Raw genomic sequence first — 15181 nt, forward strand, 5'->3', positions numbered from 1 at the left:
TCAGCCAGTACCTTGCTTCCCACCAGATAACCTGCTCCCTCCACCCTGTCATTCTTATACCTGGTTAATTCCTGAGACTACCCCACATCCTGGATTGTAGCCACAGAGCTCAAACCCTTTCTGTTGCCCACCAGGCCCGTGCCTACCTGGGCGATGCGATGATGATGCAGGTTGATGATACGGGACATTGCCATCTGTACAGAACCAAAGATTGCCACTACCTCTAGCTTCCCATCATCTATCGCAGGAGCCTCATATTCCTGAGGAGGAAGAACTGTGTCACACATCTCACCCTTGAGAAACCACACCTTGCCTATCACAAGCAGGTATGCTTTGAAAGCTCCTGGTGAGAACTTTTCTAGCTAATGAAGAGTGGAGAAACTACTATATTATTAAAAGGAGAAGAAGGTGGTCAGGAAGCCAACTTGGGAAAAGGGCACTGAGATAAAAACTCAGTCCCTTTTGAGATCACAACTCTTAACTGATTCTCTCCCTGTCCAATCTAGCATCATAAATCCCCAAGGCCAGTCCCACTGGTCTCATGGCCTTCTTGGGTGAGCTCAGATGAAAGGATTCATGGCCAATTTCTCAGGAGATTTTATTGACAGACCTCCTTAGAGAAAAGGGCATGGCCTAGGTAACCTTTCAAGGATCTTTCAAACGTGAGGAATGGAAAATTCAAAGTCCAGGCAACACCGAAGAATTTATCTGATCCTGAGGTTTTTGGTTGATTCTTGTGCTCTGGGGTGGTAATTGCCTTAAAAAAAAAAAAAAAAAAACCTCATCATACAGCTGCTGCCAATAAAGGTCCCCAGCCCACCTCCTCTTCCCCTATACTCCAGTCAGTTCAACTCTCCTTTCTGATAGACTTTAGAGGGGTCAAGCCTTTCTTCCTCCCTGTTCCTTGTTCCATACTCACTGTGGTAGCTGTGCTGCTTCCCCAAAAGTTGACACCTCCAGCATAGCTGGTAATGTTGAGCACTACAATGCCTTGCAAGTTTGGCAAGGAGATGGCTTCTCCATCACACTGAAAGAAAAGAGTAGCCCTTATTGGCTGGCTCTTCAGATACCAATGTGAAGGGCCATTTACAGAGATGGGGGAAGGGCTCTGTCTTCCCTTCATGCTATTATTTTCTTATCCATAAAATGGAAATCTATCTTCATGATTTCCTACCATGAGCAATGAGTGAGGATCAGAGTTAAAGCTTGGGAAGGGGCTTCCCTGGTGGCGCAGTGGTTGAGAGTCCGCCTGCCGATGCAGGGGACGCGGGTTCGTGCCCCGGTCCGGGAAGGATCCCACGTGTCGCGGAGCGGCTGGGCCCGTGAGCTGTGGCCGCTGAGCCTGCGCGTCCGGAGCCTGTGCTCCGCAACGGGAGAGGCCACAGCAGTGAGAGGCCCACGTACCGCAAAAAAAAAAAAAAAAAAAAAAAAAAAAGCTTGGGAAGAACTAAGGATATAGAGGAAAGTTGATTCCCAGGGTCATGATATTTCCTTTCTTCATGCCCAGGAAGGATCACCCTCTTTTCCACTAACCTCCAGGTGCACTCGTTCTTCCAGTTTCCTGTAAGAGCGCTGAAAAAGTTCCTTGCTTCCCAGAAGGCCATACCACATCTTGTTCTTAAGGCGGCTACTACAGGGAGATAAAGGTAGAGAAAGGTAGTCAGAGGGTGAATAATATAAAGATAAGTGGATGAAGAAAAGTAAGAGGAGACACCATCTTATTCGTCAAGTGCCTTCTTATAGAGAGGAGTCATGTTTAATGGTAACTGGACACAAGAGGGAATGCTAGGATAGTGTAACTGGTATCCTTATGCGAACACCAGCTGCAATGGGTTCCTGGGTCTCCTTGAGGCAGCAGCATCCCATTGATTTGTCATTTTTACTTGCTTCTGATATTGGTTCAGGCTTGGAAGAGACAGGCTATATTTAGAAAGTAAGGCTCATAAAAAGCTGTGAGCATAACTGGCTAGTACACATCAACTACCCTGGCAAGTGCCACTCTGGGAGCTCAAGATTTCAGCCACTTGGAATCAATTTCATTTGAAACATGTGACTCTTAGACTGCAGTTTCTTTGAAGCATAACTTTTCTGGCAAAGTGGAGGGATTTCCAAGACCTGTATGTTAAACACTTAATTCAATGCTACAGAATAGAAATAAGCTTACTAGGAAGACTGTAGAGTAGGAGCCAGTGGAGAGAATATGGGACAGGCAAGGATATCAGGAGACTTGTGGTGGAGGTGGGAAGGACAAGGTCCTGTTGACTGTAGAGTCTCTGATAAAAACAGGCAGGGTACTTAACAATCACTATAAAGGCTGGATAGAATTTACTGTGAGCTTTTAAAGTACAGCCACAGAAATGAGCCACCACAGGGCATGGGTTTTGAAATGTAAGAAGGCTAGCACATAGCACAAAATTATTTGCACTCTGTTTTAAACCATAAGTTCTCTGGGCACTTCAGTTTCCTTATCTATTAAAAACTGGAGTTTGGTTATATGGAAATGCAAAATACCTAGAACAACCAAAACAATTCTGAAAAAAGAACAAAGTTGGAGGACTTTCATCTTCCAATTTCAAGACTTACTATAAAGCTACAGTTATCAAGACAGCGCGGTGCTTGCACAGGATAGACACATAGATCAATGGAACATAGGTGAGAGTCTAGGAAAACAACCCTTGCATTTAGGGTCAATTGATTTTCAACAAAGGTGCCAACACAATTCATTGGGGGAAAGGATAGTTTTAAAAGGTGGTGCTGTGGTAAATGGATATCCATATGCAAAAAGATGAACTCAGATTCTTACCTAATACCATACATAAAAAGTAACTCAAAACAGATCACAGACTTAAATGTAAGAGCAAAACCAAAAATTTTGGAAGAAAACAGCAAATTTTTAAGATCTTGGGTTAGGCAAAGATTTCTTAAACATGGCATCAAAAGCATGGTCTGTAAAAAAAAAAATTGATCAACTGGAACTCATCAAAATTCAACACTTTTGTATTTCAAAAGGGACCGTTAAAAATGAAAAGACAAGCAATAATAACAAAAAAGACAAGCAACTGGGAAGCAATATTTGCAAGACACATCTGATAAAGTACTTGTTCCTCAGCCCAGGCCTGCTTTGAGAAAGAAGTTCTGGTGGCAGGTGGGCAGGGGGTGGTGATGATGGGTGGAGGGTGTGCTTCTTTTTACTCGTAATTTAAATTTACCACAAGAACTCTGAGGCTGCCTTAGTGTATGTCTGTAGCACAAAAGTACCAGAAGGTGCCAAGCAGACCAAACAAGATGGGGTAAAATCAGTAGGTCCTGGGGAACCAAGTTAGGAACACTAAGAACCAGTAGGGTGATCTTTGATACTTTGCAGCCTTGCCAAGCAAGAACAGACCTAAAACCACTACTAGGACCTCATCAAGTTCTTGGAGACAGAACAAAGATAGGCAATTGGCTGAACTGAGTCAATGTAATCTGTTTTCAGTAACAGTAACACAGTTAGCTGAACACAGGTCAAGACTATGAAAGCAGCTCCAAGTTCAGGATGCCAGTGCAGCATCATCACAGATCTGGTCAATATTTGGGGCAAGATATCCCACTAGACTAACCTTGGGACTAATGTGTTTTACTTCCAAAGGACGGACTCTTTCTGTTTCTTGTCTGTAAGGTAGGGGATGTGGGAATACATGTGTATATTGTGATTGTGTGTTTGTATGTAGGGAGGGGAGTTTCTTTTCCTTACTTGTATTGTCCTGGGTGTTCATCTCTTCTGGTATTGAATTCCAGAGAAATTTTAGCATCTAGTCCAATTCCAAAATAGTTGTTCATGACACACCTTTCTTTGAAGCGTCTGAAATTAGCCAAAGGGAAGAAGAGAATAGACACTGGTGCAGGAAAGAAGTGCTGTTATCATTGGGCTGCAGACTTTATCTGCGTGATCAACAACCACTGAGGGAAGTCCCCCTCTACACTGGGCACAAGGCTTAATGTTCTTGAGAGGCACATGTAGATGTCCTATTGTGTTAACTACTAACTTGTTAGCTGTAAGAGAGGACACTCAGCCAGTTGGGCGGATTCAGTGGAATTGGGATTCATAATAAAGAAGTCATCTTTGGAGGCTGTCAGATATGAGTGGCCATTATCTTCTCCACATAAAATAAAGGGAAATAAGAGTCATTGACTTATTCCCATAAAGAAAGAAGATTTAAGTATCTCAGATAAAAATATATGTTGACAGTAAAGTCTGTATTCCTGTTTCCAGAGATGTCTGAACTCCTTTGTAGCACTTTCACATCAAAGGGCAAAGTGACCATACATTTGAAGGAAAAAAACTGTTAAAAGAGGGTAGATATATATACAACAACAACAAAACCAAGCAGTTTGTTTTATTCTTCTGCATCCATCCATTAAAACCAGTGGTGTGCTGGAGCCAGTTCATACCAGTTTATGTAAGCTGATTATGCCTATAATTCCCAACTCTGCATTCAATGACATTATATCAGTATCTTGAAATAGGCCATGATGGAAAGGTTTACACCAGGAATAAATCAGGGCTTTCCTCCCCACAGAGAGCTGGTTGTTAAACATTTTCCAGCACACCATTGATCAAAACTCATTAGGTAGGTCCATTGAGGCCTCATATATGAGCTTAATCCAATGGTAAAGTGGAGGGGAATGGGAGTTGAATATAGGAATAACTGGGAAGCTGCAGAAAACTTAAATAATTGCTAGCTGTGTCCTTCTTTTGAGAAACTGAAAATAGGTACAATTTATCTACTTAACCACAGATTTTTTTTATTCATTACTAAACTGACCCTACATCTCTCACATGAGATTTGTCTTCCTTGACCACAGTCCAGAAATTGGGGATTCTCTAACTGATGTAACTGATTTTCTTAATGGAACTCAAAATAAGTGAATGTGATGGAACTTGGCTACTGGGAATATTCTAAAGAGGTAGGGCTATTGAGACAGATGTCTTTAGATTTGCTAGCTAGTCCCCTCAATGCCCACTTACTTCTTAGCAACTCCAATCATTTACTGTTAAAGGCAACAGTGAAAAACAGGTTCTTTGAAATGAAATGAAGTTGTTTTAATTAAAAAAAATAATAACTGTAACACATATAGCACCTAACTATGGGTGCCAAACACTGCCCAATGCAAGTACTTTGGATATATAAACTCAATAAATACAGCAAACCTATCTGGCAAGTTCTACAATTATCTCCATTTTATACATGAGGAAACTGAGGTTTGGTTGAATTACTTGTGTAAGGTCACACAACTAGTAAGTATAGTCAGCATTTGACTCTGGGTATCCTTAGACTATTCTCTTAACCAGAGAAAGGGAGAAGCCATAGGAAGGTTATAGGCTTAAATACTTACATAGTTTCAGGTGTAAAATATAAGTGCTCCAAATTGAGGTTATCCAGGTCTTCACTTTTGAGAGAAGATATAGAAGACAGAGTACCAAGACGAGAACCTAGACACAAAAGATGTCACCTTGGTGTCAGATACAAACAAGAAAGCCCTTCCCCCCACTTGTATTTCACCCCACTTTCTCTGTTGGAGCAGAATCAAGCTCAATGACTTTCTCCTCGATAATATTCAGGGTTCTCATTCCAAAGAGGGATCATCTTGGATGGACAGGGACTTCCAATGACAGAATAGTAAGGCTGGGTTGCTTGCTTGCTGGCAGTGAAACAGCTTCAAATCTTGGGTTTCATCAGGCCAGCCTTTTCAAAGTATCTAATGGGGTCATTACTTCTGGACATAGGCATGGGGTCTTATAGTGTGAGGTTTCTGGAGAAGAGGGAGGGATATCTACTGCAGAGTAGGATTATGGCTAAAGGAAGATGCATGAAAATACATCTTTATTCTCTGGGAACTAGAAGACAGAGATGAAGCTTAGAGTAAAGGAAGGAGAAGAGAAAGATCATTACGGTGTCTTGGGCTCATCTGGTTAATATCTTCTGAGTCATCTTCCAGGAAGAAAGTTGAACTAAAGTTCTTGACTGATATTGTCTGTCGGCTTTGCTCATCAAGAACTATAGAGAAAAAGTGGAAGGAAGGAGGGAAGGAAGGAAGGAGAGGAAGGAAAGGAAGGAAGAAAAGGAGGAAAGGAGGGAGGGAGGGTTGGTCACATTTCTTGAGCATCTCTTTTGTTCAGTTAATACCAGTCAGTGTGTGGGGAGACAAATGGAGACTCCCATTTGATCATCACATCTCCTCCATGATGCTGTTTGTGGTTTCAGCTTTCTTACAGTATTGCCATGTCTCTTCACATCCGTGCCTGAGCTTTCTCTGTTTTACTTGTTACTCTTTTCCTATCGTCCAGTAAATGTGGCTGTGAGTAGAAGCTTGGGGCCAGGGGTAGGGGGAGCAGGGTGGGAAACTTTCTGTTCTTCTACCTCCATTCTCGCCTCTTTGTTAATTCATTTACTCACATGACCTTTGTTCTAAACTTAAGCCTCTAGGACCAGGCCGTTCTTTCAAGCAAATGTCTCACCAATACCCAGAATATTTGAGAAATCGCCTTTCTTCTACCAGCCTATATATTGTATAGCTCAGGTGCTCAGCCTATGCCAAAGCTCATAGGTTCAATCCCTGTGCTGCCAGGGGAGCCTTTCTCTGTCCCAGAGCCACAGGTTGCACTTCTAAATCTGATTTATGTATTGATGGAGCAGGCTGAGGATTAGTTGTGACAGAGTTATGGCTACATCAGATTGATCTGATCCCTGCTACTTGGAAACTACCTACAGAAATAGAGGCAAACTGGCTGTTTAATGATTTCACAGTGCAGAAGGGTTATTTCCTTTCTTTCTTAGAAACTTGGCTGAGGTTGTACCTAAAGGTACCAAGGCAGGAGAAGGTATTGTAGCTAAAGGTCAAAGGCCAGCCAAAAGGACTTCCCTGCTACATGGACTTCTGTTCAATTCCAATAGCTCAGGTAGAACACACTTGGTGTTATATTTTCTGATCTGTTTTTCAAAGAAGCATTGTGGAGAAGAAGTGGGAACCAAAATGTTAAAGTAAGAAGCTGGAGGAGTTGAAAGAGTTTTCTTACTGAGTTGGAAGCTTGCAGATTGTCATGAGTTATGGGAAATGGCAATCAATGCTAGAGCTGCCAGGACCACTCTCAGAGCCCTTGTGCCTGATTAATACTGTGCAAGACATGCAGAGATGAACACTATTTTCTTTCTAAAATCATCATAGGCTCAGTGGTTGGAAGGAGACAGAAGCAGGTGGAAAAAGATTCCATGGCTGGAGGTTGAAGCTGACAGACCTTTGAGCAAAGCCACTTAGCAGCTGTAATTGTTTAGGATGATTGTTAGTTCCAAAAATAAATAAGTAGCAAGAGTTGAGTGCCTGGGAGGTAGGAGGAGCCAAAGGGGCAGCTTATCAGGACTGAGGCTTTTCAAATCAGTGGAGACTGAGGATGGACTTTGGATGCTTTATGAATGCAGAATCTAGTCAAGTTTTGGTAGTGTTGTCAAATAGTAGACCCAGAGCGAGGGAGACCATTAAACTACCCACAGGAACCTTCTCTTTCCCCTGCCTCAATCACCACAACCCTGGGGCCTTTACCTTGTTCAACTTGGAATATGATGAGTTTCAAGGACTTTTGGAGATTCTGGGCCTTTGTGGCCAGCTCCAACTTGCACTTGGCTATGTGGTCTATTTGAGGGATGAAGGGCTTTCCATCTGCCTTGGCACTGTCTCCATGTGTTGTGGTACTCTTCTCAACTGCTGCATCCTCAGCAAGGATATCAATCAGGACACTGAGCTTGTCATACATTAAGTCGCTCTATATGGGGAAGGAGACAGGGCATTGTTATGAGGGATTTGTGCCTGAAAGGACAGAATGAGGAGTCAGATGGTATGGGGAGAGGTAGGGAGGGGTACTAGTTGGCTGGAAACACTGAGCATAGAAAGTTACATGTGGGGAGATGAAAGTTTAGGGAAAGAACTTCTTGGGTAGATGTGATAAGATAGCCAAAGGGTGTTAGGGGGTCAAAGAGACACTATTTGTTACAGAACAGCTGCAGGCATCAATATATGTTGCCTAGTCTTTCTCTTGTCAGAGTGGCCTGTAAAATGATGTGTAATATGGCAAAACTAAGGAAAGATAAACATTTCTGGATTGGTGTTTTCATGGGCATGCTCCTATGAATGTGGATGTGGCTCTGCATGGGTTCCTGGTGTCTGCCTTTGTCTGTGTGTATGTTTGGGGGTGTACTACATGATTATGGCTTGATTCCCAGCTCCATCACTTAATAGTTTGTAAACTTAGGCAAGTCACTTAATCTATTTGTGCTTTTATATTCTAGGGTAGTTGTGAAGATTAAATAAGTTAATACATTATAAGTGCTTAGAACAGTTCCTGGCACAGAGTAAGTGCTATATAATTGTTAGCTGTTATTGTTACTGTGGTTGTTATAGAGGTGACTGTGGGTGTATTTCTAGCATGTATTTGTATGTATTTTCAAGAATGTTCTGGTATACAACCATGTGCATACATGTTGGTGTACGCTTGTGTCTCGGTGTGGACAGATGCTTGGCATATGCTTAGGTACATGGTACATGGATAAGCATGTATAGTGCCACTCTTCATTTGGTGAAAGGTGGAAGTTTGATGAGGATTTCCCCCATCAGGGAGGCTTACCAGCTGCTCCTCCTTGCTCTTTTACAATTCCCAGTGAGAGGCATATTTGCTTTTATTAAAAATGGGGCCCTGGCACCACAAAGAGTACAAGAAAAAAGGATGGAAACTTACTTTCAAAATCACAGACTCTATTGCTGTATTGTTCTGTTTTATCCGGCTCCAGGCCTTTACAATATCAACTACAAAATCTTCCACTGCTGAGCACAGGAATCTGGAAATATAAGATAGATGACACAATGTGACATGGACCATGAGGTCCAGAGACCTTCTCTCTTATAATGTCATTAGTTTCCATCTTCCTCCTCTTCCTTCTCCCTCTCTCTTTCCTGATCTCTCCTCCCTCCCTCTCTTTGTCCCTCTCCCCCCACTCCCTCTCCCCTCTTTGTTTATTCTGATTCTTCATGTGCATATGGTGAAATATGCCAGTACCTAAGAGAATTTAACTAGCATTTCTTAGCCCAAATTCCAAATTTCCAGGAAACAGAATTCAGTCAGTCCAACATGGGTCAGGATTTCACCCTGGGTCAAATCAGCTATGGTTCAAGGGCCTGGCTAATTTAATACAAACATAATGACTTTGGGACGATGTTCCCTGTAGGGACTGTTTCTCAAAAGAGAATGTGGTAGATTTGGAAGGAACCCACCAGAGTCCCAGGAGGAATGAATGACCCATGTATTTAGAAGGGGAGAATGTATTGCTCAGCTATGAGAAAGCAGCTGTAGCAGGTACCACAGAGAATTTTCCAGGTATTAAATGGAAAGCAAGGTCTCCCTACTGTAGGGAGCTATGTTATGCTCTTGAATGGTATGGAATGTTGTGTTTCCCTTCTGTAACGCTTCTTCCAAATCTGTGGCTTACAATTTTGTCTTTTTGGAGTAGCAAGAGCCCTCACCCCAATCTCATCTTTTTTTTTTTTTTTTCCCCTCGTAAACTTTCTATTCAGGAGGTTTGAGTTGGAAGAAATTTGATTTGGGAAGGTAAACATATGCTTTCCTTGGCCTCAACCCCCCAAGCTATTAAAATGAGCCCCATCTCTGACTGAGGAACAGCCCATGAGGGGCAAAAACATCCCAAAGGTACAGAGCCAAAGGAAGACTGACCTGGTTGCAATGATCATCTCTGTCGGGTACTTGGCCTTCAGGATTTTGTTCAACTCAGTGGTTGCAGATTCTAAGTGTTGGATGGCAGCAGCCTAGGGGGAAAAGGAGTGTTGAGCCCTGGAATCTTAGCACTGTGACATAGTGTGCTACCCATACTCACCCCCCTCATTACTTCCTACTGATGCTTTACCAGCAACCCAACTGTCTCTCTGAAAATAATCACAATTAAAGAATTCTTGTGGAAGATCTCCACAGATAATCTTAGATCTGTGGTCATTCTAAAAATAAGACGTATATTGTTTCCTCTCATTTAAATTAATACTCAAAAACTCATATGAAGGAGTTACTATTTGTTCCATGTTTCAGATGAAAAACCAATCTCATATTACATAGCTAGTAAATAATAGATCTGGGATTTGAACCCACATCTTTCCAACCAGAGGGTCACCTCTTATATATAATGTTAAATATAATAATGGTATCCACTTATATAGAATTTACTATGTGCTAGGTTCAGTTCTAAGATACATATATATTTTTTCAGGTAACCCTTATAACAATCTTATGAAATAAGGATTATTATCCCCATTTCACAGAACAGAAAACTGAGGCATAGGGAAGGGACAGCTGATAGATGTCACAGCCAGGATTTGATTTCAGGTAGTCTGGCTCTTGAGTCTGTACTCCTAACTACAACTTACACTCATCTCTCTCCATCACCCCCCACATTCAAACATCTACCAAGTCCTGATGATTCTATCTCTTCAATATGTTTTAACTACGTCCACTTCTTCTTATTCCTATTACCACTTCACCAGTCCAAATCACCATCATCTTTTGCCTACACAATTACATCACTGCCTATCTTTTTTCCTTGCCTCTAGTCTTTATTCCTTCAATTTTTTCTCCACATAACATGTAAATATTCTGTTTTAAATCTTTCTATTAGATAGAAGAATAGATAGATGGATAGATATGTGATAAAGAAAGTATAGTGAAATATTAATGGTAGGAGCTACCATTTAAAATTTCCTATATATTTGAAAATTTCATAATAAGAAAAATCCTTATATAATTCTTATTGCTTTTAGATAGAAGTTCAAACTTTCTGGGGGAAGATATCAAGATGGCAGATTAGGAGGACATGGAACTCAATTCCCCCCATGAACACATCAAAAATGCATCTAAATGTGGAGAAGTTATCACTGAAAACTAACTGGAGACTGGCAGAAAGACTCCTGTACAACCAATGCTGTAATAAAGATCCACACAAAATTGGATAAGAAGGGAAGAGAAGTGATCAGGTTGGGACCTGTGCCCCTGGGAGGGGACACAAAAGAAGGAGAGGATTACAAAGACAGAGAGCCTCCCTGGGGAGTGAGCAGCTCCAGCCACATATTGGGCACCACAGCCCTGGAATCTGACATCAGGAACACAAGTCCCCTTAGCTTGTTAGAAAACCAGTGGGACTAACGGGAGGGCTGTAAGAAACTTAGACTTGGAGGGACTCAAGATGGAGGAGTAGGAGGAAGTGGAACTCACCTTCCCCCATGAATACATCAAAAATACATCTGCATGTGGAACAATTCTCACTGAAAACTAACAGGAGACTGGCAGAAAGACTCCTATATACCCAAGGCTGTAAGAAAGATCCACATAGAATCAGATAGTAAGGGAAGAGAATCGATCAGGTTGGGACCTGTACCCCTAGGAGGGGACTCAGAAGAGAAAGGGGATTACACAGGTAGAGATCCTCCCTGGGGAGTGGTGGGTCGAGCCACAGATTGGGTGCCACAGACCTTGGGTCCAACAAAGGGAAGATGAGCCCCCTTGGCTGGTTGAAGGACCAGTGGGACTAATAGGACAGCTGTGGGATGCCTGGACTCTGCTTGGGAGGAGGCCGTGAAAACTTGCTAGCTCCCAAAGCAGGGCAGAAAGGGTGGATTGAAACCACCCAGCTGGCTGACTGGTTTCCTGTGACCACTCTGGCATGCATCCTAGCCTGAGCCAAGCAAATGCTCCAGCACAGTTTGCCTCATATGGCAGCTCCACATGGGACTAAGGGCTGCCACAACAATGAAAAAGCTTGGCTGTAAGATGCTATGGTGTACCAACTTATACTGGAAAAGAATCTGAAAAAGAACATGTGTGTGTGTGTGTGTGTGTGTGTGTGTGTGTGTGTGTGTGTGTGTGTGTATATATTACACCTGAAACATTGTAAATCAACTATACGTCAATAAAAAAAAGATGTTATGGTGACTCAAACCCTAAGTGGCATCTGAGCACAGGGGGCAGCTGTTACTGGCAGTTGCACAGGTGGAGCATCAGGGGCAGATCAGATCTCTGATGGCAATCAGACTACCACAGCCCATGCCCCCACCACTGTTGAATACCCACACCAGCCCCTCTTTCTCCAGCATTGCTCCACTCGGGTGAGGGTGCCAGTGCTGGGAGGGAAAAGAGCACACACTTAAAAGGAACTGAGCCAGCTCAGACCCAACCCTCAGGGCTTTTGCTCCAGCACCTTGGGACCTGACCCTGCTCCCAATAGGGTGGTGATGACCACTGAACAGAGGGGAAGCCCTGACTCACACATTGCTCTGGCCCTAGCATCTCCATCTCCAGCCCCACCTCCTATCAAGGTGACAGCTACCAGCACACTCAGGAAAGGTGTGACTTGTGCTCACATCAAATCCAGATCTGCCACCAAAGCCACTGGGGCCTTGTAGACTGTATAGGGATACTCCCACATAAGGACATCCCTCTAAAACCACCATAGGTAATTGTTTCACCTAATTTCATAGAGACAGAGAAAGATAAGCAAAATGAGAAGACAGAAGAATTTGTCTCAATTGAAAGAGAAAGAGAAAAGCCCTGAAAAAACAGCTAATGGAACATAAATAACTTACTAGATAAAAAATTCAAAGCATTCGTAATAAGAAAGCTAACTGAATTAGGGAAAAGAATAGATGAACACAGTGAGAATTTTAACAAGGAATTAGAAAATATAAGAAAAGAACTAGTCAGAACTGAAGAATACAATAACTGAAATGAAAAACACACTGGAAGGTATTAACAGCAGACTAGGTGATACAGAAAAACACATTAGTGATCTGGAAGATAGAAAATGGAAATCACAATCAGAACAGCAAAAAGTATATATACGTGTGTGTGTGTGTGTGTGCATGTGTGTGTGGAATTTTTCACATTATAGGGGTCCCAAAATGAGAGGAGAGACAGAAGACGGAAAATTATGGCTGAAAACTTCCCAAGCCTGAAGAAAGAAGCAGATATCCAGGTACAAGAAGCACAGAGCGTCTCAAATAAGATGAACCCAAACAGACCCACACCACACTAAGACACATAATTAAAATGTCAAAACTGAAAGAGGATTCTAAAGGCAGCAAGAGAAAAATAGTCAGTTACCAGGGAACCCCCATAAGGCTATCAGCTGATTTCTTCACAGAAACATTGCTGGCCAGAAGGTAATGACAAGATATATTCAAAGTCCTGAAAGGGAAAAAGCTGCAACCTATTGGACACTCTACCCAGCAAGGTTATCATTTAGACTAGAAGGAGAGATAAAGAACTTCTCACACAAGCAAAAACTAAAAGAAATGAGCAATACTAAGCCTACTCTAAAAGAGATGTTGAAGGGTCTTCTCTAAATAGAAGAGAAGTAAGAATCTATAGGAAACGGAAATTCCCAAATAAGAAAGGCAAATATATAGTAAGGATTTAAGATCAATTAAATAAGCAAGCATGTAGATTAAAAGAAGAAAAAATGTAAAATCAAGTATAAAGACAATTAACAGTAAAGGGATAAGCATGAAGATATAAAATATGATTAAAAAAACACAAAATGTTGGGGAGGGGAGTAAAAAATGTAGATCTTTTAGAATGTGTTTAAACTTAAATGACTATCAGTTTAAGTCACATAGATATAATTATGGGTCAGTATACTTGAACCCCATGGTAACCACAAATCATGGTAGCCATGGTAAAGACACACAAAAACCAAAAAGAAAGGAACCCAAGCATAGTACTAAGGAAAATGATTAAATCACAATGGGAGAAACAAAAAGAAGAAGTGACCAGAGAAGAACTATAAAAACAAGTGGAAAACAAGTAATAAAATGGCAATAAGTACATACCTATCAATAATGACTTTCAATGTCAAGAGACTAAGTGTTCCAATCAAAAGACGTAGGGTGGCTGACTGGATTAAAAGACAAGACTGTTCAACATGCTGCTATAAGGGAATCTCTTCAGGCCAAATACACACAGAACAAAAGAGAGGGGATAGAAAATGATATTTCATGAAATCATTAACGACAAGAAAGTGGTGATATCAATATTCATAAAGGACAAAAAAGACTTTAAAATGAAGACTATAACAAAAGACAAGGGCATTGTATAATGATAAAGGGATCAATACAAGATGATATTACAATTGTTAACATATATGCACCTACATAGGAGCACCTAAATATATAAAGCAAATACTAGCAGACATAAATGGAGAATTTGACAAAGATACAATAATAGTAGAGGACTTTAACATTCCACTGACATCAATGGACATATCATCCAGACAGATAATAAGACAACAGTGGATTTAAATGACAATATAGACTAGTTGGACTTAATAGATATCTACAAGACATTCCATCCAAAACCAGCAGATTACATATTCTTTTCAAGTGCACATGGAATGTTCTCCAGGACAGATCACATGCTAGGCCACAAATAAAGTCTCATTAAATTTAAGATAGAAATTATATCAAGTATTTCTTATGACCAAAACAATATGAAACTAGAAATCAACTACAGAAAGAAAAATGGGAAAAGAACAAACACATGGAGACTACACAACATGCTACTAAAAAACCAGTTTCACTAAGACCAGGAGCAAGACAAGGTTGCCCACTCTCACCACTCTTATTCAACAGAGTTTTGGAAGTTTTAGCCACAGCCATCAGAGAAGAAAAAGAAATAAAAGGAATCCAAATCGGAAAAGAAGAAGTAAAGCTGTCACTGTTTGCAAATGACATGATACTATATACAGAGAATCCTAAAGATGCTACCAGAAAACTACTAGAGTTAATCAATGAATTTGGTAAAGTAGCAGGATACAAAATTAATGCACAGAAATCTCTGGCATCCTTATACACTAATGATGAAAAATCTGAAAGTGAAATCAAGAAAACACTCCCATTTAAAATTGCAACAAAAAGAATAAAATATCTAGGAATAAACCTACCTAAGGAGACAAAAGACCTGTATGCAGAAAATTATAAGACACTGATGAAAGAAATTAAAGATGACACAAACAGATGGAGAGATATACCATGTTCTTGGATTGGAAGAATCAACATTGTGAAAATGACTCTACTACCCAAAGCAATCTACAGATTCAATGCA

The 15181-nt window shown here is 41.2% G+C and overlaps 1 protein-coding gene across 1 annotated transcript in view; it reads right to left on the bottom strand.

The window, feature by feature from the left end:
• DGKK (diacylglycerol kinase kappa) overlaps positions 1–15181 on the bottom strand; it is a gene marked incomplete at both ends in the record, with an annotated part of 166838 nt that overhangs the window by 10893 nt on the left and 140764 nt on the right. The window contains 9 exons of the mRNA XM_082864971.1: positions 147–260; positions 920–1027; positions 1534–1630; positions 3734–3841; positions 5377–5473; positions 5934–6038; positions 7579–7798; positions 8768–8867; positions 9758–9849. Of these exons, the coding sequence (XP_082721097.1) occupies positions 147–260; positions 920–1027; positions 1534–1630; positions 3734–3841; positions 5377–5473; positions 5934–6038; positions 7579–7798; positions 8768–8867; positions 9758–9849 (1041 nt within the window). The remainder of the gene's footprint in view (positions 1–146; positions 261–919; positions 1028–1533; positions 1631–3733; positions 3842–5376; positions 5474–5933; positions 6039–7578; positions 7799–8767; positions 8868–9757; positions 9850–15181) is intronic.

This window comes from Leucopleurus acutus, assembly GCF_964270905.1.
Source record: "Leucopleurus acutus genome assembly, chromosome: X".
Taxonomy (NCBI): Eukaryota; Metazoa; Chordata; class Mammalia; order Artiodactyla; family Delphinidae; genus Leucopleurus; species Leucopleurus acutus.